Source organism: Falco biarmicus, chromosome 5 (genome assembly GCF_023638135.1).
Source record: "Falco biarmicus isolate bFalBia1 chromosome 5, bFalBia1.pri, whole genome shotgun sequence".
Classification (NCBI taxonomy): domain Eukaryota; kingdom Metazoa; phylum Chordata; class Aves; order Falconiformes; family Falconidae; genus Falco; species Falco biarmicus.
Genome location: NC_079292.1, coordinates 66,336,292 through 66,362,085, shown reverse-complemented (window position 1 = coordinate 66,362,085; position 25,794 = coordinate 66,336,292). Strand labels below are relative to the sequence as shown.

The 25,794-nt window shown below is 39.8% G+C and overlaps 1 protein-coding gene across 1 annotated transcript in view; it reads right to left on the bottom strand.

The window, feature by feature from the left end:
• The window catches only part of PKP2 (plakophilin 2), a 44,492-nt gene that overhangs the window by 3,786 nt on the left and 14,912 nt on the right, over positions 1 to 25,794 (bottom strand). The window contains exons 4-10 of the mRNA XM_056341560.1: positions 23,530 to 23,668; positions 20,329 to 20,536; positions 15,030 to 15,207; positions 6,263 to 6,380; positions 4,607 to 4,768; positions 3,719 to 3,892; positions 3,003 to 3,156 (exon numbers count right to left, since the gene is read on the bottom strand). Of these exons, the coding sequence (XP_056197535.1) occupies positions 3,003 to 3,156; positions 3,719 to 3,892; positions 4,607 to 4,768; positions 6,263 to 6,380; positions 15,030 to 15,207; positions 20,329 to 20,536; positions 23,530 to 23,668 (1,133 nt within the window). The remainder of the gene's footprint in view (positions 1 to 3,002; positions 3,157 to 3,718; positions 3,893 to 4,606; positions 4,769 to 6,262; positions 6,381 to 15,029; positions 15,208 to 20,328; positions 20,537 to 23,529; positions 23,669 to 25,794) is intronic.

The window sequence follows — 25,794 nt, the reverse complement described above, 5'->3', positions numbered from 1 at the left end:
CCAAGGAACCCTGTGTGTCCTATAGGTAATCATGGGTATAGTGGAACACAACCAGGTGAGAAAGGCTGGCTACAGCACAATTAGTGCTGCACCTATCAGTGATCGGCTGTAAGCGGATGCACACACCCAGCCTCTGAGCCAGTGTGTGAGTTATATAATGAGAATGACATACCCTGAAGTCCAACCCTATTCAAGAAACACCTCATCACTTTGACCGCACTGAATGTGACCCCACCAGCCAACCAAACAGCTCTAGACAGCAGCTGAGCCCTACCGTACACTGTGACATCCGTGCCACGTGGACCAGAGCTGACAGAGAAAATCACAGCAGTCAGCAAGAGCTCATGCCAGCTGCTCCCACTGTAAGAAGTAGCACTGGGCAATAGCCTGGGGCATTTCGGCCCATTCTCCCCTCCCTATCCATTGTTTCACCTGGACACAGTGCTTTGCTCTGTCAGTTCTGTTCATTCCTCAGATGGGTGTGTGACAAGGTTCATGCATATTGAGATTAAAGTACATGCCATTTAGAAAAGGACTTTTAAAATGGAATGAACCACCTTCTATGCTTAAGTATTAGTCAAAGCAATCATGTCAGACATGATAGTCCATTTTTTCCATTCATGGAAATATCAGTTCAGATCAAACATTATTTTTTCAAGTAAAATGGGATTTTTTCTAATGCTTTTCAATAATTTTACTTTCACAGATGTTTTATATTAGATTTATCTCAATTTAATATCAAAGGTTCATTTTGCTTGATAAATACAGACACAAGGAAACAGTGTGCCCTTCCAAATGTTTTTCTTTGGTCAAAATTGTTTGGAGAATTTGAACTGAATTCACGCATATTTTCAGTCAGTCAAAAAGAACACCTTCTGATGGAGATAAGATTTATCTGTAATTCCCCCAGTTCTCTCAACCATGGGTAAAGCAAGAAAATGACTGTGAGGCGAAGCCCTTTCCTCCAAAGCTTCCTGCTATTCTGTCTTTCCCACATTCTTTTATAAATTGCTTTTCCTGATGAAATTCCAGCTTCTCCTCAGTTTAATTTCTACTCTTTCTGGGGGATTCACCTCTTGTAATTTTTAACATCTTGTGGATTATCCCTTTGAAATCAGCCCAACAATGTGTTATAATATTTTTATTAATAGGGAATGTTCTCTAAGGATTAAATGGTGCTCAGGAGACTGCTCTGCAGAATTGTGGAGGTTAATCAGCCCCATGAGGCAGCTGTATGCCAGTAATTTCCCCTTCCCCCATTGGTGGGTACACAGAAGAGGACAAGGACAACAACTGATGTAAATTTTATCCTATTAGTAGGAAAAGATTTCAAATGTACATTACATTGAAATAAGGATACTCGAATAGAAATGGCTTCCGATGGGAAAATAATTATAACATATTAGAAATAAGGTTCTCTAAAAAGACTGAACTATTTTGTCTATAGCATCTTCTAGCTTCCATTCTCAAAAAACTTATGCAGGAAAACTGTAAGCTGCAAGCTTCCAAAGCTTTGTGTTTAAAAGAAGAAGAAACGAACTTCGCTAGAAGAATTAAAAATGTTCTATGATTTCTTGCAAAGGATTACATAGCTGTGGCAGCACAGAACTCAGCACTCATCTTCCTTTACCCTATATTAAGCAGAGGAAAAACTCCCTCTCCAAATCTGTGTAGATAATTCCATTATCTATTTTTGAAAGTAACATCAATGGAAGTATCTGATGAGGAATACACAATTTACAGAAAACTGGAGGTTAGAGTCTTAGTGTAGTGGGTTTATGTGGCAAGGTTTTGGCAGCTAGGGGCCTACAGGGGTGGCTTCTATGGAAAGCTGCTAGAAGCTTCCTCTATGTCTGATGGAGCCAACCAGCCAGCTCCAAGACAGATCTGCTGCTGGCAAAGGCTGAGCCCATCAGTGATGGTGGCAGTGCCTCTGTGATAACATATATAAGAAAGGAAAAAAACCCTCTGCACAACAGCAACAGCAGCCTGAGAGAGGACTGAGAATACATGAGAGCAACAGCTCTGCAGGCACCCAGGTCAGTGCAGAAGGAGGCAGGAGGTGCTCCAGGTGCTGCAGCAGAGATTCCCCTGCAGCCCATGGTGAAATCCATGGTGAGGCTGGCTGTGCCCATGCAACAGGTATCCACCTGCAGCTCATGAAGGACCCCACGCCAAAGCAGGTGGATACCTGAAAGAGGCTGTGACCCTGTGGGAAGCCCAGGCTGCAGCAGGCTTCTGGCAGGACCTGTGACCCCACGGGAGACCCATGCTGGAGCAGTCTGTGCCTGAAGGACTGCACCCTATGGAAGGGACCCACGCTGGAGCAGTTCGTGAAGAACTGCAGCCTGTGGGAAGGACTCACGCTGGAGAATTTTTTGCAGAATTGTCTCCTGTGGGAGGGAACCCATGCTGGAGCAGAGGCAGAGCATGAGGAGCCCTCCCACTGACAAGGAAGTAGTGGCAGAGACAACATGTGATGAACTGACCGCAACCTCTATTCCCCATCCCCCTGTGATGCTGGGCAGGAGAAGGTAGAGAAATCAAGAGTGAAGTTGAACCCAGGAAGAAGGGAGGGGTGGGGGCAAGATGTTTTTAAGTTTTGGGTTTATTTCTTATTCTCCTATTCTGATTTTAATGGTAATAAATTAATTTCCCCAAGTCAGGTCGGTTTTGCCCATGACGGTAATTGCTGAGTGATGTCCCTGTACTTACCTCAACCCATGAGCCACGTGTTGTATTTTCTCTCCCCTGTCCAGTTGCACAGGGAAGTGACAGAGCAGCTTTTGTGGCCAGCTGAAGTCCAGCCAGGGTCAAACCACCACACTTAGGCAAAACTTTTTATTTTCAACCCTGTATAATGACTGCAAGTATCTGACCTAAAAATCTATTAACCTCACATATTGGGGTTTTTTGCACATTTTTTTTTTTTAAAGAAGAAAACTTTAAGGTACAAAGAGCAGAGAAAGAAAGCCCAAGAGACAATGTTATTCTTTGCTCACCTATATCGCTTTGAAGAGAGGTGTTGCGAGACAAGTTCCTGAGCAGTGAGACTGCTGTCTTCTTTACCGTCGGGTGGCTTACATGAAGCATAGTTCGAATACTTGGAAGGCCATTTGCCTTCTGAACAACAGTCCGGGCCACTGCAAATGGCATCTGTTATAAGGTACATGGCAATAGTGTGTCATTACTGTGAATGTATAGCCTCACAAAAAATGCAGCAGGTTCTCTACATCAGTTTAAGCATGCATAAAATAGTTTAAATCCAGAGCTACCTATGAGCTGCAACAGAAAAGGAAGGTGATACAAAGGAAGTTTTGAGCTCTCTTTCTCCCATGTGCTCTTCGGCCAGTTCCTCGGACAGAGGCCATTAGTTTCTCCACCACAAAAGTGATCTGTGGTAGTGTGAGAACCTTTTTCTCTCCGCAAGACTGATTATGTTCCACAAAACCACATTTTGGTGCTTTTAACATCTATTCATGCCTCATTGTGCAGTGAATCAGCAACTTCCACGCATGGATGTGTACACAGACTGAGAAGAAGCAGTCCCCGTATTTACCAAGCAAGAAATAGCTGCACTGCTTGATCAAGTCTGTGAGCCAGTGACTCCTCAGTGGTTATTTGAGCTCAGTGTGGTACGCATGTTGCACTGCAGCCCTAAACTCTATGCAATCACACTCAGAACTAAATGACAAGAAAAAGAAAAAAGCTGACTTACTGGTCCAGTGCCAGCTGTGAGGTTCTGAAGAGCTCCCAGGGATGCTTCCTGGGTATAGTTTCTGGTACTTTTTGCTATTAAGGACAGATATATCCTAATCAGTGTGGAATGCCAGAGCGATTCAACACCTCTGGGATTGCTCTTCTCCTCAGGTAGCGGGGTATCCTGCTGCTTCTAAACACATAAATAGATCAAGCTTTTAGACATAGTGACCTTATATGACTTAATGTATCACAAGTGAAACTAGCCATTTTGTAACTCTCTATGACCAAATTATTTGCAGATTGTCAGGCTGTGAACTCAAATTACATGTAATATTTCAATATTTAATTATACTGGCCACTCTGTCCAAAAAGAGGAGATAGGTATGGGGGGAGCTGCTTCTCATCTCTCAGCAACGGACACTAGGGCCTAATACCTGTTTTCCCTCCAAGAACTCCCAGTTGCCAGGATCTTTGTGATCTGTACCACATGGCATCAAAAGAAGAGGTCCTGAGGTGGTGCCAAACCCAGCAAGTCATGGAAGTGACAAGTCACCTTTTGCTGGTTTCACTGGTGAAACCATCAGAATGCCCACTTATAGACAGGGCACTTGCACAATTGCTGTACATGGTTCAGATACCACTTTGATCCATCAGAGGGGATGAAACTGAGTGGCAGTATTCCCCAACTAACAAAAAGTGAATTTCTATGCCATCTTCAGCAGCAGTAGCTGAACAAGATAATGGGTGTTAGGAAAGGCTGTCAGTAAATTTACATTTTTGGGGCCAGTAAGTGTCACACAACCAGATACATCAATAACAGATCGCTAAGTAGATTACAGCCTTATTATCCAGAAGTTGCTACAACTGATCAACAAAATGTGATGTAACTCAGCATGTGCTTTACCTCTTTTACTTTTCTGCTCCGTGTTCCAAAACAGCCCGGTGTTTTATCATTGCTGGAAATATTTCTTCTTTGCATATATATGCTCTGGGCAAAGCTCTCAGGGAGCTCTATCTCTAGCTGGTAGGAAAGATTGTGAAGAATGCACACACAGTTCTCTGTGGCCTAAAATAACAAAAGAATAGAAATCTTGAAAGCTTTGGCATGAGTTGAAAGGACATGTAGAGACATGGGAAGAGCTTTCAGTTTTGGATCTTCAACAACTAACTGCTTCTAATGGCTTACAGAAGAGCTAGTCTTTGTGCCACAGTCATCCACAAGACTGCATTTACACTGATAAATTAAACATGCCCTGGGATGTTCCTGAGCACTGAGGCCAACTGGCACACAGGGCTTGCATTCGGGGCAGGGTGCATGCCTGTTGGAAATGGTCCTGGGACATTATAATTCCTGAGTTGTGCCTGGGAATTGTTTGGGCAAGTGCTATTTGGCACAGACCAGAAGTGTGCCAAGGAATGTTTAAGAGCTTAAGAGTAAAGATGATCATGTACACACCTCGCCGTAGTGTCAGTAAAAGGAAAATTTTGTATCTTTCCTAAGGAAAAAGCCCTTTTCTATCGTAGAACTTTTTTTTTTTTTTTTTTAAATTAGATGTGCCTTTCTGGGCATGGCTAAGGTCAGGTCTACAATTTCTGAGTGATGAATCTAGTGGCAAATACCTTTATTACCTGTTCCTCCATTTTCGAAAGTAAAAAAGGAATGAGTGGGTTTGAGACAAAATGCAGCAGGGAGCTATTGGCACAAGTGTAATGTGCTGGATTCTCCCTGAAGCTAATGGCATTGAATACAGGGAGATGGAGAAGCTCAAGTAACTAATCCTTGAATAGAGCTACAACAGTGCAGTAATTACTGCTACACAGCACAACTTAAAGCAGGCACGCTAGAAGTGCCTCACAGCCTGCAGCTAACCTTCTCATAAGTGACAGCTGGTCTTCTCACCCAGCTTTGCCCAGATAATAGACAGGCATCTAGCCTAAGCAATGTTCAGGGTTCATCTGCAGTCAGTGGTGGGAGGAAAAGAATAAGAGGAACTGGCTTCTGGAGTAATGTCCTTGTAGTTACTGGCTTAGGCAGCAAGTATAACTTCTAAAAAACTTAGGAAAATTAATCCCATTCTAAATGATGCAAGCTTGTTAATTACACTGACACCCAAAGGGATTTAGGTTCTTCATTTCCTAAGGGGTATATAGCACTAAATACTAAATACACAGGAGAGTAACCAGATTATGTTTTTTTTAATTCCGGCTAGCTCCCTGAGACAACTAAAAACATAACATTTGACTCTAAGTGTTTCAGTATCTCTGAAAGCTGTGACTTTATGTCACTTCTTAAAAAAGACAGAAATTTCTAGTGCGCTGTAGTGATTCTGAAAAAGTTTTCCCAATGCTATGGTATGTGATTCCTTTAGATTGCAGGTTAATAATACTTCAAAAAGTTCCTTACTGAACTTTTGTCTTTGGTGGCAGTTCTAAAAGTCCCAGAAATCAGTTTGGCAATTACATCACAACTGTTTCTGAACACTGGTTTCTAAACAACAAAAAACTCAGAAGTTCTGTTAGCAATTTCCCCTAGGAAAAGGCTTTTCAACTGAAAGAATACCTTGTCATTAGGCTCATGGTCTGCAATAGCTCCTTGAATATAATACACAAGAGAATCAATCAATCCGTTGCATTCTCTCATCTTTTTCCTTCCTTCTGGGCCAGCAGAGCTCATGTTTCTGTGTAGGAAGGAATATGTTGGTGAGAAGAGTTTTAGTCAAAGATATTTCCTTGTGTCCCTCCGACAAACTTTTCCAGCTAAATCTTAAAGATACTGAAGTTAAGGTTGACTTCCTCCTTTCTTCAGAGCTGTAAAATAATCTGAGCCTCTGCTAAGTAAAACTTGCATTTCAGTGCATTCCCAGACAAAAACAAATACTCCAGAAAAACAAACTGTTGTGTTTGGATGGGTAAAGTAAGACCTGACTCAAATCTTAATCTAAAAGTTGAATTAATCATTTTAAAAGTCAAACAAACTAGATCTTTTTTCCATTATTGCATTTTTAGTTACATTTTTAATATTTAGGACAGTAACTATGTCAAAATATCAGAGGAAAGATACCTGCAAAATTTTCCATGCACACAAACGTCTTTTAGCATTTACCTACACTAAACCAGTTTTTGATCCAAGATGACTCATCAACAGACACACGTTCTAAGAGTTTTAGTTACATTTGTCCATTAACATGTAAGGATAACCAATGTCAGTTATGAGGCCAAATTCATGTGGCAATTCAGGTGCTCATGGAAATGCTCTGAGGGGTGCTAGCAGGTCAGAGGGGACACGAGTGCAGCTGAGCTGGTAGGTCAGAGTAGCAGCCTGGCCCCACTGCTGGGCAAAACGTTGAGCAGATGAATTGCAACACAGCTGCCACTGCCATTGCTCACCAGCAGCGTGAGACAAGGAAGAAGAAAAAATACCCCATGCTCAGCTGATTCCCAGCTTCCCAAAGAAGCTGCTGGCATCTAAGCAGAAAAAAGCTGAAGCCACTAGAAGCTGCTTAGTCAGAGGGGAAAATGCCAGATGCCTTCTGCAGATGCCTTCTTCTGTTCTATCACAGCAGCTCAGACACTGCTCTGCACACTTTCTGCTTCCTCAGACTCTAAGAAAGACACTGTTTGCCCTGTTTTCCACTAACATTTTCCATGCTTTGTGGTAATCCAAGTACAACTTGAAAACTCTTGAAAAGCCAAACATACAATTGCTGCTTGAGTTTGGCTCTATTTAAGCTACTGACTTCCTGGGAAGTAACAACGCAATTTTTGCGTGTAATTATTTTTATAACTGAACAAACTCTTAATTATGGAATGCTGAAATTACAAACCTAGACCTCATTATTTTGGACTCCCACAGATCTGCTGGCCAAAAGGCTGCACGCAGTATCACATTCCAGCTTCTTTGTTTGAAGTAACATTAAATATAACCCACTCAGCGTCCATCACAAACAGAGAGGGACATGTTGCTTTAGATAATTTCAGGGTGTTTAGTTTGCATGCTTACTTTACCCACTGGAAATTAGAAAGGTTTAAAATTTTATTAATGACAATGCCAGTAAGATGCAGCTTTAAACTTTGCTGTGGCTTATGATTGTAAAATGAATGTACCATTTTATATACTGCCAAAGCATTTCTTATGGTTTTTCCCCCCAGGAAGTACATATTTGGATTAAATACTAATGCACTGTAATTACAGTTTTAGTTTAGGTCGTGCTTTTAACAATATCCCTATTTATGAGTTCATTTATCCTCTCATGGAATTATATAACACAGAACCAATATTCAGATTCCTCTGTAGTAGGCATAGCCTACTATAAACATCCCTTTGGAATTTAATTTTACTTATATATGTCACATTCGAGGCATGTCACCCTTTCATATGTTTATGGTTACGCTGACAGAAATGTACATGTTACAGCCTTTCTAGATCATAGCAAAAATAGTTTCTGAGGCACACAGACTAAAAATACTATTAAAAGATAAGTGTGGAATTTCCCTCACCAAAGACACTTCAACTGATACAGTATTTTGTTTCGCCACACTACATTATTCTAGAAATCCCTGGACTTTTGACACCTATGATCATGCTGAAAGTCTGTGCGAGGAGAGGCCATCACCTGGCCTTGCCATCCAGCATGGATACGGTGGGGCAGAGTTTCATAGCTCAGGAGGCAGAGAAGAGCCTGAATCAGAGGCACTGTCCTGTTGTACAAAGGAAATAAATTAATGAACTCTGTTTCGTTAAGGAGCTTATGCTCTACTGTTCATCCAGTCAGAGATGTTGGTGTTTGTGTGTACGTCTGTACACATATGGCCACTCTATTGTTCACCTTTTAGGGGCTGGGAAGGGAAGAGCTCCTGCTCTCCTGCTCACCCAAGTACAGTTGTAAACACCTTACTCTGAATAGGGTCAGAGTTGGTTTGAAGGCAGAGAAGAGCATTTCAAGCAAAACCTTGTTGAAAGTTTGTTTGCTAATTGAAGCTTGAGAAATTCCAGGAAATAAAAATCATATTAGATTGGGAAAAAATGAATGTTTCTGAGAAGTGTCACAGAAACATAAATGTAAAAAATAATTTTTTTGAAACAATGAAAATTGCAAAACTGACTTCATCTTGGCTTCCTAAGATTTGAGGTTCCTGTCAACTGGAATGCCTCCCTCTGAGCTCAGGAGTTGGACTCTCGTAGTGGAGCTCCTGAAGGCCTTGAAATACTCAGTGCTTGGACAATTGCCATGGTTGGGTTGGCCCAGTAATGTGGCTTGTGGCAACCCCCATGGTGAGACTTCAAGCCTACCTAGAAATCTTCAGGTCTGCTGTGCAAGTTTGTTTTACTTCATTTTCATCAGAAGTACACTGAGACAAATACATCTGTGGAAAAAAGAATCAACTGGAGTCAAGATCAAGAGTCTTCTCATAGAAAAACTCTTCTGCTACCCTGTTTCTGATATCTCTGCTCTGTTTTGGTATTGAACGGTTGGGAGAATAGAGCTTGGAGAGAACACAGCCGTAGGGAGATTGCTGCTTGTAGGAATGCTCTCCTTTGCATGACTCAGAACTTAGTTTTGGCATCATCTAACTATTAAAACACTCTGACTTCTGGCATGCTTAAATATGGTAATCCTGGTGACATGCCCTAACTATACCACCTGCTAATGTGGAGGCATTGTATCTATCCACGTGCCTTGTTTATCTCATCCCTTATCTGCTGCTTCTGTTCTCTCTTGCACACATGCATGGTGTAACTATATATCTGTAACTGAAATAGCCATTTGCCCATGTTCCTGTGGCATTTGTCGAGGATCAGCTAATTTCCTGCTGGGAAATACTGTTTTAATCCAGAGATGTGAGGTAAATACAAAGAAATGTAACATATTAAAATCAGGTGTGATTTTGGAAGAAACAGAATGGCACCAAATGAAACGGATACTCCCTTTACGCCAGCACTGAGTCACACACTGGTGACTATGTTTGAAAAGGTTTTTGCACTGCTGTAAATGATCCACATGACTGATAAGAAGAGGGCTTTTGCTCCTCAGACTCATTCTGCTGAAACTGGTGATTTGAATTTAACTCAATTATGTGATAAAAATTCCCTGAAGTAGTTTGGGGAATTCTATTCCCTTCATGCATTACACAGTTCAAAAATGCAACAGGGAGGGAAAGGTATCTGGGATCTACTCAGTAACTACAGGCACCAGGCTGCAAGCTGGTCGCTGGAAATAACAAAATTCCTTTCAGGAATTGGGGGAGCAGATAAACTGAAGAGGAGGCAAGAGAAGATAAGAATGGGTGGAAATAAACTTAAAGGAATGGCAATGATATGCAAGAGGCCTTGGTTCAAAGACTTTTTATCATCAGTCATTTGCTTTATGTTCTTTTAGAAGCTTCTATTATGAAACTGAGCTGCCACTACGCTTTTCTACACACGGCGAGAGCTTTGGCTTCACTTCTCTTCGGAGCAAATGGAAGTTGATGTTTATGCAGCCTTGTGGTCTGAAATGCAATGATACTACTTCCTCCAACTACAGTTTTCCACTGTCTTGTGGGTTACTGTGTAATTCACAAAGAGCTGAAAAGGGAGCAGGGACAGACTTCAGCATTGCAGAACTTTTGGGAACTGGTATTTGAAGGTAAAAACTGAACAAGATCATTATCAGCTTTCAAACTATAACACAATCTTCTACTAAGCCTTCCTTTTAATCAGAGGAAAAGTTATGGCAGAAATCCACTTATGTATATAAATAATATTCAAACCCATATATTCTGCATGCTGGTGCTATCCTACCCTTTCAGACTCAGTGGAGTATGGAGGAGGAGACTAAGTATCTTAAAGACTTCTACTCATTTGTATTGGAACTGGAGAGAGAACTATTAAGTGTAGGACTGTCAGGCCAAGAAAAAGTGACTTTACCTTTAAAAAACAACAAGACTTGTCTGCAAAATTCTGCAATACCCCTCTAGATAGTTCAATATACCAATTCTACTTGTTCAGCCTGTCAGGCAACCAGTGAAGTCTTTTGATTTGACTTACTCTGCCTGTTCAGGGCACAGTGCTTTTTATCATATTTGAAAGGAGGTTGTAGGAAGGTGGGGCTAGGTCTCTTCTCCCAGGTAACAAGCGACAGGACAAGAGGAAATGGCCTCAAGTTGTACCAGGGGAGGTTTAGTTTGGATATTAGGAAAAACTTCTTCACTGATAGGGTGGTGAAGCACTGGAATAGTCTGCCCAGAGAGGTGGTGGAATCACTGTCCATGGAGAAGTTTGAAAAACACATAGATGCAGTGCTTAGGGACATAGTTTAATGATGAACTTGGTAGTCCTGCGTTAATGGTTGGACTTGATGATCTCAAAGGTCTTTTCCAACCTAAATGATTCTATGATTCTAGTACCATTATTTATTCTAACTGCTACTGCAGAATTGTGTGGTGTATACTGCTTTGTTTTATTATGTTAAGTTTTGTGACCTGTGATTTCTGCAAAACTATGTCAGAAGCAAAGCTTTAAAACAAACTACAGACCTAGAGAATGGGATTAACAAATCCTTCTAACATCAGACTTCCTTATCATTGACTGCATACACTGACACCGGCAGCCATAATTCAGGACTCTGCAATACTTCTATCTATTTGTTAGATATCTGGTTAGCAGAATGGGGGGTGTTCTGGTCATTCACTCATTCCAGTGTTAGTATCTGCAATATTATCTGTTAGATGTGGATTCACTTCTCCTGATATTCTGTCAAAAAGGATGAAGAAAACTTTAATTTATTAGTTGGTAACTGTGTGGCACAGCACATGTGCCCATGTCAGATGATAGTGTTAGATTTGAACTGTGGGTGTCCCTTTCATTCTATAGGTGTATGTACATTTTTGAAAAGAAGTTTTGGCATTCTTCTATGACTAAGTACTGTACTATGCATAATGTATTGCACTTCAAAGTACTATTTTTACCCTGTAATAGAAGCTGCAGGCTATAGACTTTATCAACATGCACAACAAACATGTTAGCATTACAAAAGGGAAGACTAATTACAGATTTATGTTCTGGCAAATATATATACTCTACTTCATTAGTAACATCATTCCCTCAGTGCACAGTATTTTTTACTCTGTGGTGTGCTCTTCTTTTAGTCTTCAGCATTTCTTTGTGCAGAGTTGTTGCTTCTTTTTTTAATAATACATAAGGAAGGAATACTTCCAATGACCTAATTTGTGAAGTGTGTTAATTTCCAATAAACAGATGCAAACTGGTTAATCTTAAAAATCTTGGATTTTTGGTCTGTACAAATACGGTAAGCCTCATAAAAAACTATTCTCTACTAGAAAGTATGTTGTCAATCCTGTAGATCAACTTTACGTGTGAATTTTCAAGCCCTTCTTTTTTTAATTATAATTTCCAGTGTTTAAGCTCTTAAATGAGAAGGACATTGTACTTTTAAAATAGGTAATGTATCCTTGAGCATCCAGATAAGGCCAGTCCGAGCTACTTTTCATTAAGGTTGCAGAGCTAACCGTGATTCTGGAGCAGCCTCTCTCATTGACTTTCTGTACAGTGTAAGGTATGTTCAGGATTTACTTTAATTAAAAACAATGCAGCTACTGTTATGCCTTATTTATCACATATCAAGTCACGTCAAATCACTGCAACAAGCTCAGAAAGAGTAATAACACAGTAAAACTGATGTGCCCCCATCAGCTGGCTCAAAGGGAAGAGATGGTTCTGTAGTCCAAATGCAGGAGAGGAACAGGTCATGCCACCACTGAGCAGCACACCTAACAGCCAGGCTGGTTTCTGTACAAATGCAGCTTTGGATAATTAACATGAAAAAAGACAACCTGCTTGCACTACTAGCATTAGCTAGAGACATTTTATTATGGATAGTTAATGTTTCTCTTTATTTGCTTTTGAGCCATCAGAGTAAATAAAATTTAATTACTATTTAGAGATGAAGCTAATTAGTAGTTAGTCGGCTGACAGGAGTTCCTCCAGAAAAAGGTGCTTTATTGTTGAGTATTTTGTATAGCTAACAATTCATTTGTCCTCTGAAACCACATGAGTAAGATATGGAGCTATTTACGCAGTAAAAATTCATACAATATAGATACAACTACTCTGCTATAGGACACATTAGCAAAGCATGTATGTGCAAGGAAAAATTGGGCAGCTTAAAAGACTCTAAATTTCAAACTTAATTCCTTGTACTTTACTAAGAAGAGTTTAAAACTCAGGCCACACCTTTGAACTCATACATTACTCATTAATTATTTCGAACTATGTCCTTTCATGCATTTTTGAATGTGTAAACAAAAGACATGCACCTCTTTATACTCATATTTGTTTTTACTTAACGTGCAATGAATTTAAACTCACAAAGGGCCACAGTTTCATGGACAGTTATTTTAAAAGGTGTTTTTATTAAAGATGTGATTTTTATACTTCAGCTGCCCCTGTGTTCATGAGGCTATCAGCTGACTGCAGTAGTAAATGTACAACTATAAATCTGTTCATCCACCCCTTGGCTGCAACCTAGCCTCAATTTACTTGAATACATGCAGAAAGTTGGACAGCGTTTACTTCGGTTTAAAAAAATGGCTTTTTCCTAATTTAGGTTAAGTCATTTTCTAATCAGTTTAGCTGTAGTTTATGACACATCAAAGTAAGCATCTTTGGCAGCAGCTGAAGACTGAATACTTCTATGTGCTTGCAGGTGCCATGTCCCCTTTCTGAGTCATCTGTTTAGATGAGAATTGATTATGGCTGAAGGTTAACTTTATTAATTTATCCAAAGGGACCCTGGAGATGCTATGGAATGTAACTATTAGTTGTGGTTTATATGCTGATGAGAAAAGTAGGGTGGCTTGGCCGCTGATGAGCATGTTCTGCTTATTATCCAAAGGACTGCTCCCATGGTAAAGCTGGTAGGACTCAGCAGGTACTACAGCAGGTGAGCAGAGTTTACCCAGCACAAGTGGCAGAAAATACTGTGGTTCTATTAATACCTAATATTGCTGTGGATGAAGATGACTTGCTCAGTCTCTTGAAAGAAAATTCTAGGTACACAAGCACTTCAATTGTCCCACTGATGGACCTATGACACCAGAACTAATCCTTCAACTATGCTAGTCTTTTGGTAGCCCAAATGGCACTTACAGGGCTATAGAACAGTAAAGTACAAAGGGAAGAAATTGTGAGAGAAAGCTGCCAACTTTGTGGTTCTTATGGGGAATGCTAACACTCCTGGGTGTCTGAACCTGAGACTGCACAAAGGAACCATCCACAACGAGTTATCCACTGTAAACAGCATTGCCACTGCTTGAATAAAACATACATGACAACAAATTTCTGTTGAGGCTACCCTGAAACAATGACATGTGTATACAGTGAATTTTCTTTACTCTTCATAGAAGACTAGTTTCTTGTTCACATAGAATCAAATTCTCTAAATGGAGGCATGCAATGATAAAAACCCTATTGTTGCCTATAACTGTGTTTTGCTCCAGCACAACTACAAAATTGCATTTCAAAGAAATAAACCTTATTGCTTTACCTGCATTCGTCTAGGACTCTTCACGGGGTTTTGCACTGTTACTTTTCAAAAAATGCAATCATTAATCTGTTCTGTGAGCCAGGAGTATAGACACATACTCAAGCAATGTATAAGAGTCTTAATTGTTCCAAGTTTTTAGAGTAGGTATATTTTCATGTGACTTCAGTTTCTTCTTATGCTTCAGAAATTTTAGAAATTAAAATGAAGCAGGAATTGCTTATGAAAAAAGGTATTAACAAAGTAATTATAAAGGATACTTATGTAAGTCAAAGAACTGTACATCCTATGAAAGTGTCACTCTTGCATTTGTATCAGCAGATCATACAACTTTAGGGTTTTTTAAGTTACTGCTAGCTTTTCTCCAATGCTCATTTGTAAAACCACTCCTACAACCATTTAAAAAAAGCTTTGGGTTTACTACTATCATCTGTCAGGGGCTAATACTATACATCATACCAAGAACTATTATCCAGTGAAGGATCTCTTTGACTTCAATACCGGCATGCACTGCAACCACCCCTCTGATTACTATCTTCTGTTGTGAGTATATTTAGTCTGTAGCACACCCAACAAATCAATATACACAAGCCTTATAAAGCAAGCTGTTTTCATTGTATTGAGCAGTAATTCTTCTGGTCTGACACACTTGAGGCATTTCAAAATATGATCTGTCTGCAAAGTCTTCTCTTGGAGCCATCAAAGTTCAAAGCAAGAAAGAAAACAAGTGTGCAGGACTGTTTTGTCATTACTATTGTTTTGTGCACCTGTAGACTGAGTGCTCACCTCAAGCATCCTGTGGCATTGTAGAAGATATCAGGGTCAGGTAGAACACTTGACTTGGGGTAATCTCGATCTGGCCAACCCGAGTAAGGGATGAGAACAGCTTCGGTCAGTGTCTGCAGGGCTTCTCTAATCAACAGGTGCTTCAGCTGGTCATTTGAAGACAAATTCCACAACAAACCTGCAATATCCAAAATAAAATCAGAGTGGCAAAAAGACTCCCCCATGGTTTGAAAGACCTAATCTCAAACTCCTTGATGTTAATGAGTGAAGGAGCCTGCCTTGCACTTGATACCCTGAAGAGGAGCAGAAGGGTGATAAGAGTTCATCAGCCCCGATCTGAGGGCATGGAAATGGGGCAAAATAAGGGGCACAATTATCCACATAATTGAAGTCAGCTCTCTAGCCTAACACCTGACTAAGAAGCACAGATTTCCCATGGCTCTTCATGTGCCTTGCCCATCTGCAGCAACCACCTTCTCCATTACCAAAGTGACACAAGCTAAACAGAGCTAACACCACTGACACGAGTGATCTTTCTCCACACATCCAGGGAGGAATTTGTCCTTTCTAGATACCTGGCAGGACTAGTAACACTTCCAAGTAAAGACCACTGAGCAGGAGAAAAAAATCACACGCAAAGGGTGTAGATGGGAGGTACAGAGAGTGAGCTTACAGGTCTTTGGAAATCTGCTGGAATACAAGAGATGTCTATTACCAAGTTTTTCTAACACTTGATAGCAAAATTCCTCGTAAGAGGGAAAGCTGTTAAACACTGCCTCGCTGTTACTGTCCAGACATTTGTCGCTAAACAAATAATTGAGTAATGCCACATCCCTTATCTACTCACAGTCTCCAAACACCAAAACAACTCTCAGTTATAAACTTGTATCACCGATCAGATTTGCTTATGTTTTATTTCAATAGATGACAATTCTTTTTAAAGTACTCTTCCCCTGGACAAATACATATATTTCTGCTTTTCACTACAAAGGCATTAATTGTTTCCCCATCTTGCTGCTCTAAGTTTCACAGGCCTCCTCCTCCAAATACTAGCAGAGTATGTTCCTTCCATCAGTTCACAGCAAAAAAAAAAAAAAAAAAGTTTCTTCTGTATCTGCTTACACTTTGAATTTAATTTCATCTATTGTGGGCAACAGTAAATTCAAAACAAAGGCCAGCCAGAAGGAGCCCATTCCTTCTTCTGGGATCAGCTCTTCAGCCTCTGAATTTGAGGATAAAAGGAAGAATGTACTTTCCTGAAGGATAAATAAGGCATATAAGATATCAGACATGCAGTCCGAAGGGAACTGGTGAGGGAAGCAGATTAAGAAAAGAATGGCTCAAATGCAAGGGCATGAGGAGAATATCATATTGAAAGGCACAACTGCATTTTGAATTATAGACAGATACCTAGAACAGAGGTGTCAGAACAGAATTTGAGATGTTGCTTACACTGTAAATTTTCCAACAAAAATCCTACCTTTACGCACAAGCACTGTCTTACAGGGCTCTGAAAGTTTCTCAGTAACATTCTGCATGTGCATGAATTTGTTCACATTAGAAAATGTCTTTAGGGGTGGGCTCCCTCCTTGCAGCTATGCTATAATGCATTCATAGGGGCACAGTTTTCCCTTAGATGGTTATTTGGGAAAATGGGTGAGGTCTCCATTTAAACTTACATTTCTTTTAATGACAGTTATGTTTGTGCTGTAATCTTCCCTGCAGTAAAAAATTTCCTTTCATTCCTTAGATTTATGCTGCATGATAACAAGATCAAGCCTGGAGGCTCATCTGGCTGACCTTCAAAAGCTAATCTTCTTTGGTTTTTTCATACCACAGCCATTTTACTGTTCCTCAGCATGCTCTCCAACTACTACAAAATATCATTCCTGTCTTGGCTCCTGCACTGACTCCAAATGACATCCTCTCCTACTATTCAGGAGTAACCTCATTCCTAAGAGATTTGCAAGAAGTTTGTTTGTATGTCAAAGGACAAAGCCTTTGTTCTTTTACTTACTTGTATCAATGATTTTATGAAAATTCAGTCAATGTAATCTTGAGGAGGTCTCATTCCCCCTAAGAAGAGGACATATAAGCACAGAAACTGGACAGAGAAACCAGGCAGTTATTTTCTGCACAGGGGCATTAGGTTAACATGTCCCTGGCACCTTTCAAACCATTGTCATAAGCACAAAGCCACTTTTGTGGGGGTACTGGTTTGGTGCTTTTTGTGCATTCTCCTGGGATCCACAGGCTGAGGCAGAGCACAGCACTTGATGAAATCATCGTTTATCTCCCTACATTTTCATTGCTTTCAGTCTTTTCACTGTGCTCAGACTGTATTCCTTAGCCTAGGTCTTGAAGAAAATACAGGCCATCAAAATATTCTTTAAGAATATATGATATGATATTAGGCATTAATATTAGGCATGCATTTGGCTGTATTAACACTACAGATACTAATAAGCCAGTGACCTTAAAGATAAGCTTCTAAGGCTGACGTGTACTTATTTCACGTGCACAAGTATTAGATGACATTTCTGACAGGTAATGAAGTATAGGATGTGAAAACCTCTGTGTCCTGGAATTTTAACTTCCTGCTCTCCAACAACTTCCTTATCTTTGTGTGTTTTTGTCAGGTGGAGTGCTCTGGTGCCATGCTTCCTACACAGCAACAGAAACAAAAAAGCTGAGCTTAGACATCTTTATTAATGAGTATCATACACTTTCAATCCTTGGACAGGAGTCTTTTGCTAGAGTTCAGTGTGGTATTAGGTACCAAGTCTATTTTACTAATCTCTTATGAGGGAACACATTCAGCTAATTATCATATCACACGTTTGGAAGTCTCTAATTTACAGTCAGAGAAGGGAAGTAATAAGTATGAGGTGGAAAGATAGGTGGGTTTGTCATGCTGACCAGGTGGAAGTCCAAAACTTCAGCATTAACCTGGAAGCGCTACAACACCGCAGTGCAATTGCAGACACAGCTATCATATTCCACTAGTCCTGCAGGAAGCCAAAGGTAACTCAAGAGGAGAAACAAAACTTGAAGGTGAGCTATCAATTGGACAGGGAAACTGTTGGTCAGCAGGGTTTAACTGTTTTGGTAGAAAAGCACTCAGAGGTCTGCATTGTGCTTGGAAAACCCTTACATTACAGCCCTTCTCAGGGTAGATAGTCAGTCTGAACAGGACAGTAATTCCAGTGTTTCCTAGATATCACTGTACGTGTCAAGATCGTCTGGAAGCACTGACCTTAGTAAGCATATGTTTAACAGTGACTGTCTACCTCCTGTCTGCAGTCCACTCGTGCCTGTCTTTCAAGTGTGGGCTGGAAAACTGGCTGGAAGCAAAGTTAATATTCTCACAGAAATTCAGTCAGGCAGGATGCCCCTTGCAGTGTAGGCTCCTTGCAGCTTGCTGGGGAGCTGGAAGAATCGCCCAAGTGATGGCAAAAAGTATGCCCTAGTGTCATTTTCACCAGTACACTTCCTCCTGACTGCACATTTGGTCTTGAACAAAGCAAGAAATACTTCTCTCCTGGTGTAATTTTTAAAGCCATCCCTTGCAACTAATGTGAATAGAAGTATATCAGAGTATTTTGCTTTACACAAACTGCAACATACTGCTTAAATATTTTCTTGGTGCCTTGTATGTTTTGTAAGTAATCATGTTCAATGACAGCAGTAATTGCAGAAAGAAGGTGCTCCTTAATCCATTTTCACACTGGTGAAGGGGAAGACAGTAATATTCACGATATCCATAATAAGTTATCCTGCACAAACAGTCAAAGCTTTTGTCAGAAATGATGAAATTGCTATCAAGAAAAGACCATTAGCTTTCTGGTCACTGTACCACCATTTTCACTGCTTCCCTCACTGGTGTGTAATAGCACTGAAAGACAACAAACTATGCTGTTACTAAGTGACCCAATTCTGCATCTAATGAATGTGAAAAACTTTAAAACATTTTAATGTTGCAGAGCTGTAGAACCGAGCCAAAAGAGCCAACAATACAAAGCTTTGTTCTCCAGCTTAGGGAACACAGTATTTCAAACACTTAAAAAAATGCAAAATTACAGAAGGTCTCAACATGCCTTTGCTTCAAGGCAGGGCTGCTTGACACTCTCTGTATCTTCTCAAGCACTGTTATTTTAATAGCTTGCATTCCTCATATCTTTAAAGATCACCTGAAATAAATCCCCATTCATTTATTCATAATGTTTTCTTCTATTTATAAGATAGGAGCCTGCTCTTCCCTTGCCTGCTAGCTAGAATGAATATGGGTCACAAGCAGTTGACTTCCCAGAGGCACACTATGATTCAAGCAGGGGGGGCAGGGATGAAGTAGTGGACATTTCTTAACTGGTTGCTGCAAAGCCAACAGGGCAGTATCCACAGGTTTCTTCGTGAGTAACGGTGGACATTTCATCCCACTATTCCTTCTGCTGCACTGATGTACAACAAGGGGTATAATATGGGGTTTCTGATCCAAAGGGCTCTTCCTTCAAAATTGTAGTGGGCCCTACTAATTTTTAACAGTTCTTCCTCAAGGACATTGGAAATAAAAGGATGAGAACATAAGCCCTGCAAAGAATGAATCCACAATACAGGTCACTCCACAGATGGTGCCACAGATATTTACAGCCAATGGATGTCCTGCAGGAATTCTCTCTCCTACACACAGAAAGGAAGCATGTTGTTGCTATGGCAGTTTTCTGTTTGTCACAGATCTCAGACAGACTCAGGTGTAAATAGATAGAAATGAGAAAGCTCAGAGCAGAAATTTGGGGCAGTAGGGTATGTGGAGAGTAGGACGACCACTTTCTACCTACAACACCTGACAGTTCTGGGGGACAGTCTTCAACAAGGAGGTCCCAGTATGCAGTGGCAGCACAGTGTCAAAAAGTGAGGGCTGAGCTGCTGCTTAAGTAGCAAGCATTAATTACGGTCCCAGGCATCTCTGGGACTGCTCTGATCACTGCTCACCAAAATGGTTCTACAGAATTTGCTATTTGGAGCCTCACTTTCTTTTCTGGAATATCTAGGACTTCAAGCTTCCTGCAAACAGACTCATGTCATTTTTGAAGAAGTTTTTAAGAGGGGAAGTTGCAGTTCTTAGTCCCTTCTTACTGTCTTAAAGACTTGTCTTGAGTAAGGACCTTGGAATTTCACCATAAGGGAAGACCTTAGAATAGGTGACAATGTTCTTGTATTTTGTCACTATACAATCAGGTACTTCACAGGGAAAATTTTTATGTTACTTAAAACTTAGTGCTTGACTTGCAGAAAACACTACCTGTTATTTGCTTTTTAGTCTCTACATCCCTTGTGTGTCGGAGTAGGCGGAGCAAGAGCGGGATCCCTTTCTGCTCTGACACTTCCAGTTTGTTGTCATTGTCCTCAAACACCAAATTTCTCAAAGCGCCACATGCTGCCCGCTGAATGTCCTCATTCTGAACATCAAGAAGCTGTAAAAGTTTGGGGATACCACCAAGCGAGAAAACCTGTGAGGAAAACAAAACACAGCAGAGAATAGTTAGATACTGTAAATGACAAACTTCACTCCTCCCTCCAGCAAAACTTTAAATAGTCATAGGGACTTTTTTTGTTTGCTCCTCTTTGAAAGACTTGAACCACAGATCATTAATCATCTGGTCATGACTGTTAACTTCTGGGATTTCATATGAGTCATAGTTAAAATCCACAACTAAGGCAGGCATCATATTTTAATAATTAATGTAAGAGAATGAAACTAAATCTCTTCCAGCTTTGCTTTAGATTTCTACTCTCTGACAAGACATTTAATCGCTCTGTATTTTAGCTTCCATGTTGGTGAAATGGATGTTTGAGATTTAACTCCAGAATATTTTATAAATTGCTCTGAGATTTCTGGATGTAAAATGTTCCTGATGTGCCAAGTTTGGGTTTTTTTCTCAGCAGCCAGCCTGATGGAAAGACAATATTTTCTATTTTTCTCTGGTAACTTCTGTGCACGTATTGAAAGTGCATTAAATAAGAATACATTATACTTAGTACTTCTTATCTGTGCCATACTGAGAAAAAAAATAATGACGTAGCAAACTTCAAAATGTAGACCATTAAACACTGTAAGCTAGTTAACTATCGAACCACCCACATTTAACAAAGACTACTCTTCAATGTCTAACTCTTTAGAAAATGGGTTTTGGCCTCAAATGAATGAAGAATTAAGAAGATGTTACTTTACAGCAGCTGTACGGAAACAAATAGTTTCCAAGTTCTACATGCTGTGGCAAATGATGAATCCCACATGAGCTGTGATGTGGCATAAGCAAGCCTTGGCTCATTCAGAAATGAGTTTACTATGGAAAATACTTTACACTCATGTACAATGGAGGACGGTTTCCTCCAGCATCTCAAAATGCCATATGGTTTTGTGGACAAACTCATCCTTGTGTAGAATCAACAGCATGTGAAAGACTTAGAAATCTGATACAACTGTTTTGAGTAGTCCAGAGTTTAATGATAAAAAGAATTCAATATGGCCAACAGGTGTTGGCAACATGAAGAAAATAAATGTAACAAAACCTTTTGCCCTTCATGCCCTGACAGACTATACTGCCTGCTTGCCTTCCCTCTGATTCAGTTGTACAAAAGGCACAGTTTCTTGCTACTGCGCTGCTGACCTGGTTGCCCCTGCATTCATTCAGCGATCGTCTAGATGCTAGCAGAATGATATAGGGAAATATATATCTTAAAGGTAAGTGGAGCATAAAGCATGCTGAAGGCACATCGACCTATTTTATTACAGTAGATAAGCCCTTTTGACACTGATACTGTAGCTGATTTTTTTTTAAAACATTTATGCACTATTTCTGTTGGTAATTTTAAGGGATTTATAGCTGTTGTAAAAAAAGTGATGTTATTTTGACCTAATATACAGAAAAGAGTTTACAAAAGTTGTTGATTGGTCTTCCTAAATATTCATCAGTAGGCAAAACTCCCCAAAACACTGTAAGACCAAAAGTTCACAAGAAAAAGAAAAGCCACTAGACCCACAGACTATCAAGTATCAGGGCACAAAGCATCGGGAGACAAAGAAAAGGAATGCAGGATGAATGGCTAAAAAGGGGAAATGACAATGCCAACGTGAACAAGCCTGATGGGCACCAAACAGAAAATATCAGCTGGGAAAAGTGGGATAGACAGGAAAATAGAAGAAGGCTTCAGGCTGACTGCTCCAATTTGAACTCTTACTCATCCACTTGTTTTTCCAGGAAGCTGCCAGAGAGAGGTTTGAATAATAAACCACATTCAAACATCCAGTTCTGAAGCTCTGTCCTCAGACAGAAGACCACTAATTGTACTGCTGTTTTTTTCCAAAACAGACTTTGATCTACTGTGAAGCAAGTTAAAACTACCAAAGGACTGAGTGATGCTTGGCTGACACTGAACTGGACTGCATATACATGAATATGGAGTTAACGCTGAGATAATACAAAACAAAGCAGGTGTAAGAATTTTTTTTAATGGTTGAAATAGACAACCACCTTACACATTAATGTATAGAACTGTTCAGCCAGAGAGCCATAATTGTGCTCAATAGTGAAATTTGAAGAAAAGGAAGAAATTAATATTTTTAATATGCCCATTCAAAATCCTTGTCAGAGACTTAACAAGTCATTCATATGAGACTTAATAAATTTGGTTGATCCAGATAATGTATAAATGTATGTGTGCGGTTCCAGCAAGGACTTACCGGTTTGGCTAATCCATACACTGTATTAACACATTTGTGCAGTCCTAGAAAACCCTGACACTTGAATAAGTTTGCACTGTACTCCCAGAGCTTTCTTTTCTGGGATATTTCTGTACCAATGGTGTAAGCATGCCATTCAGAAATGAGAGACAGGAACAATTATATTGACAAAAAATTCAGACTCCATGATAAAAGGCTGAAAGAACTATGTTTGTTTGGCCTGAAAAAGAGCAGACTAAGTGGATACACACTTATCAGTCCTTACATATATGAAAGACTATTATCAACAGGACAGAAGAATAGACATTTTTCTCCATAACCATCAAGATAGGATAGAAACTAATCAACTCAGTTTGCAAACTGGAGATTTAAGTTATACTTTAGGAATAACTGGTAATGGCAGTAAAGCTCTTTGCCTGCCTGCAGAGGCTTGTGGGATCTTAATCAATGGGATTTTTCAAAAGTTGGTCATAAACATCTGCAATTACAGATTGTTTGGGTGAATTCTTATTCTACATTTCTATGTCTCCTATCACAAAATGCTGAAGACCAAATTTTTGCTAGCATAGACCAGTGCCATTCCATGGATTTAAAAGAATCTACAGCAAAAAGCATCAGCATATTTTAGGGAAAATAACATCAGTATCCTACAAGGTTTCTTGTAGTGTTCTTTGTTTTTTCATGTTGGTACACAGTGCGATACAGTATAGAAAGTTATTTGCGCTGCTGGATTGTAACTGCATAAAAATAATTACTTACTTTTCTTCTGGCATCTGCTTTCTGGAAGCACTCATGCTGTATGAAAGTCACTGCAGCAAGAATCCTATGTGTGGACTGTGTATTTTCACTCTTCAGTATGCTTACTGCACGCTCCAGAGTCATCTCCCCTTCTGGGCTCCTTAAAAGTATAGACAGGAAATATAGTGAAGCAAGACTGCAGAAAAATTATCATTTAGCTTGTGAAATGTCTTGCAGTACAGGAATTTTTGTATTTTTCAAGTAACTTTAGCTTTTCTTAGAAAATTATTCACTTTCCAGCAGCAGAAAATATTATAAAAGCATTAAGATATACTAATATTCTGGGGGGAAAGAAAATCATAAATGGAAGTGTTGCAACAATGTGAGGTTCTGGACAAAGCAAGTCATGCTTCAAATTATAAAAACAAAATGGAAACCGGTGGATGAAGGACTAAGATCCAAAGAACGTCATAACCAAATTAGTATCTTTTACTGATCATGAAGATACCTTGATGTTTTTCTCAGTAATAGGACAATTGTTTTTTATATTTGTTTTCATGCCTTTCTTCAGTTTCTTAGTTCCCAGCAGGGCTCAGTACCTGCTTTTTTCAAGTTTATAGAAGTTGTTGCAGTTTGAAGTAGATAGGCAAAGCCTTTTTTCAGGTGGGACAAAATAAAAACATCACTCATTAAATCAAGTGTATACATCACTTGTGATAGGATTAAAAATATGCATGGCTACTTTCCTCCTAACTTCCAGTATGTTTCCCTGAACAATAACTGTTAGACAATGATATAAAAAATTGGACAGGGAGGTCACCAGACCCATTTTTTTCCCCAGCAAATGGAACACAAAACAATTCATGGCATAATCAGGTGCTTTAGCTCTAGGACAGGTGGTTATGTTCCCCAGGCTTTTTGTTTACTTTTTGTTTCAAATACTCTCCACCTAGAAAGAGAAAAAAAAAGGGGGGGGAGGGGGGAGTGGACAAACCCATGAGTATTCTATTTTTTTTTAACACTGAATAATTGTGTAGAACCAGATCCCCGTCTGGCCAGACAGGGACAAGAGGGCAATCTGTGAACCACAGTGAAACAAGTAATCATTGCCAATAACTCCCTACTTCAGAGCTACTAAAGTCAGAATGGTTTACCTGATAATCATCTCAGTAAGTGCATCTAAAATTAAAACTTTGACACAATTACATGTAATGCCAAAATAAAGGAACTAAATTGGCTTAAATTGATTTTTGATTTTTTTTTAAATGAAGCAGAAATATTAAATAATAAACAATGTTCACAAAAGCAAAACATGAAATGTTTTGATACTGAGAAAACAAACATTTCCGAAGCATGTATTTGTGGACTGCACCAGGAGTCAGTCAACAGTTCAGCTCTGAGACTGTGGCAATCATGGACTAGCAGGAGTGAAAGAGCCTCCAGGCTTGCCCAGAATGGCCTGCGGAGCAGCGAGGTGGACAAACCAGGCAGAAATCAGGAAAATTTTTCACAGGGAATCTTACTACAAATGCACTGAAATCCAACTTTTATATAAATATAAAAAATATTTATAATGAACTCATGGTTTCTGACACAAAAATGGATTTTGTTGGAATTTTTCCTGCCTGTTACATGGCAAATCATCATCTGCTGCTTGCTTTTGCTGAAGCAAAAGACAATTAGTATAGCTGCAAGGACAGCAAAGAAATGAAAGAGCAATTTTGATGCACCTGTTGCAAATGAAATTATATTCCCATACCCTGAGGTTTCCACCTTTATATTTCCCTTTGGTATAAATCATGTTATTTTTTGTCTTCTCCTCTCCCCTGAGTTAGTGTTTTGATCAAATACGCTGCATCTATAGGTGCTGAGGCATGCTTGTGCAAGACAAAGACGAAATGAAGGGGACAGTGTGTTGGGGATGGCAATGGAGAGGTTAAAGCAAAGTGAAATGAGACAGAACTATGGTTAGTATCTCTAGTGCCCTGGGCTCTGGTCTGGCAATGCTTACTGCTTCCAGGATTGCAGAGTTTACTTTAGCCTGCATTTACAACAAAGTAGCTACTAAGTAGCTAAGTTGCAAGTTGGATGTACTGATCAGAAACCTACTTAAAGATCTTGAACAATGAGTAATGGAAAAAAGCCAGATCATATTTCTTCTTCTTCCTCTCCTGCAAAGTAGAACAGAAAGACAGGCTTTTCAAGCTTGGGTTTTAAGTCAGGTTTCTTAAATCAAGGGGTTTGTGACCATGTTATTTATGTGCACATGTGAGCATGCCTACTTCC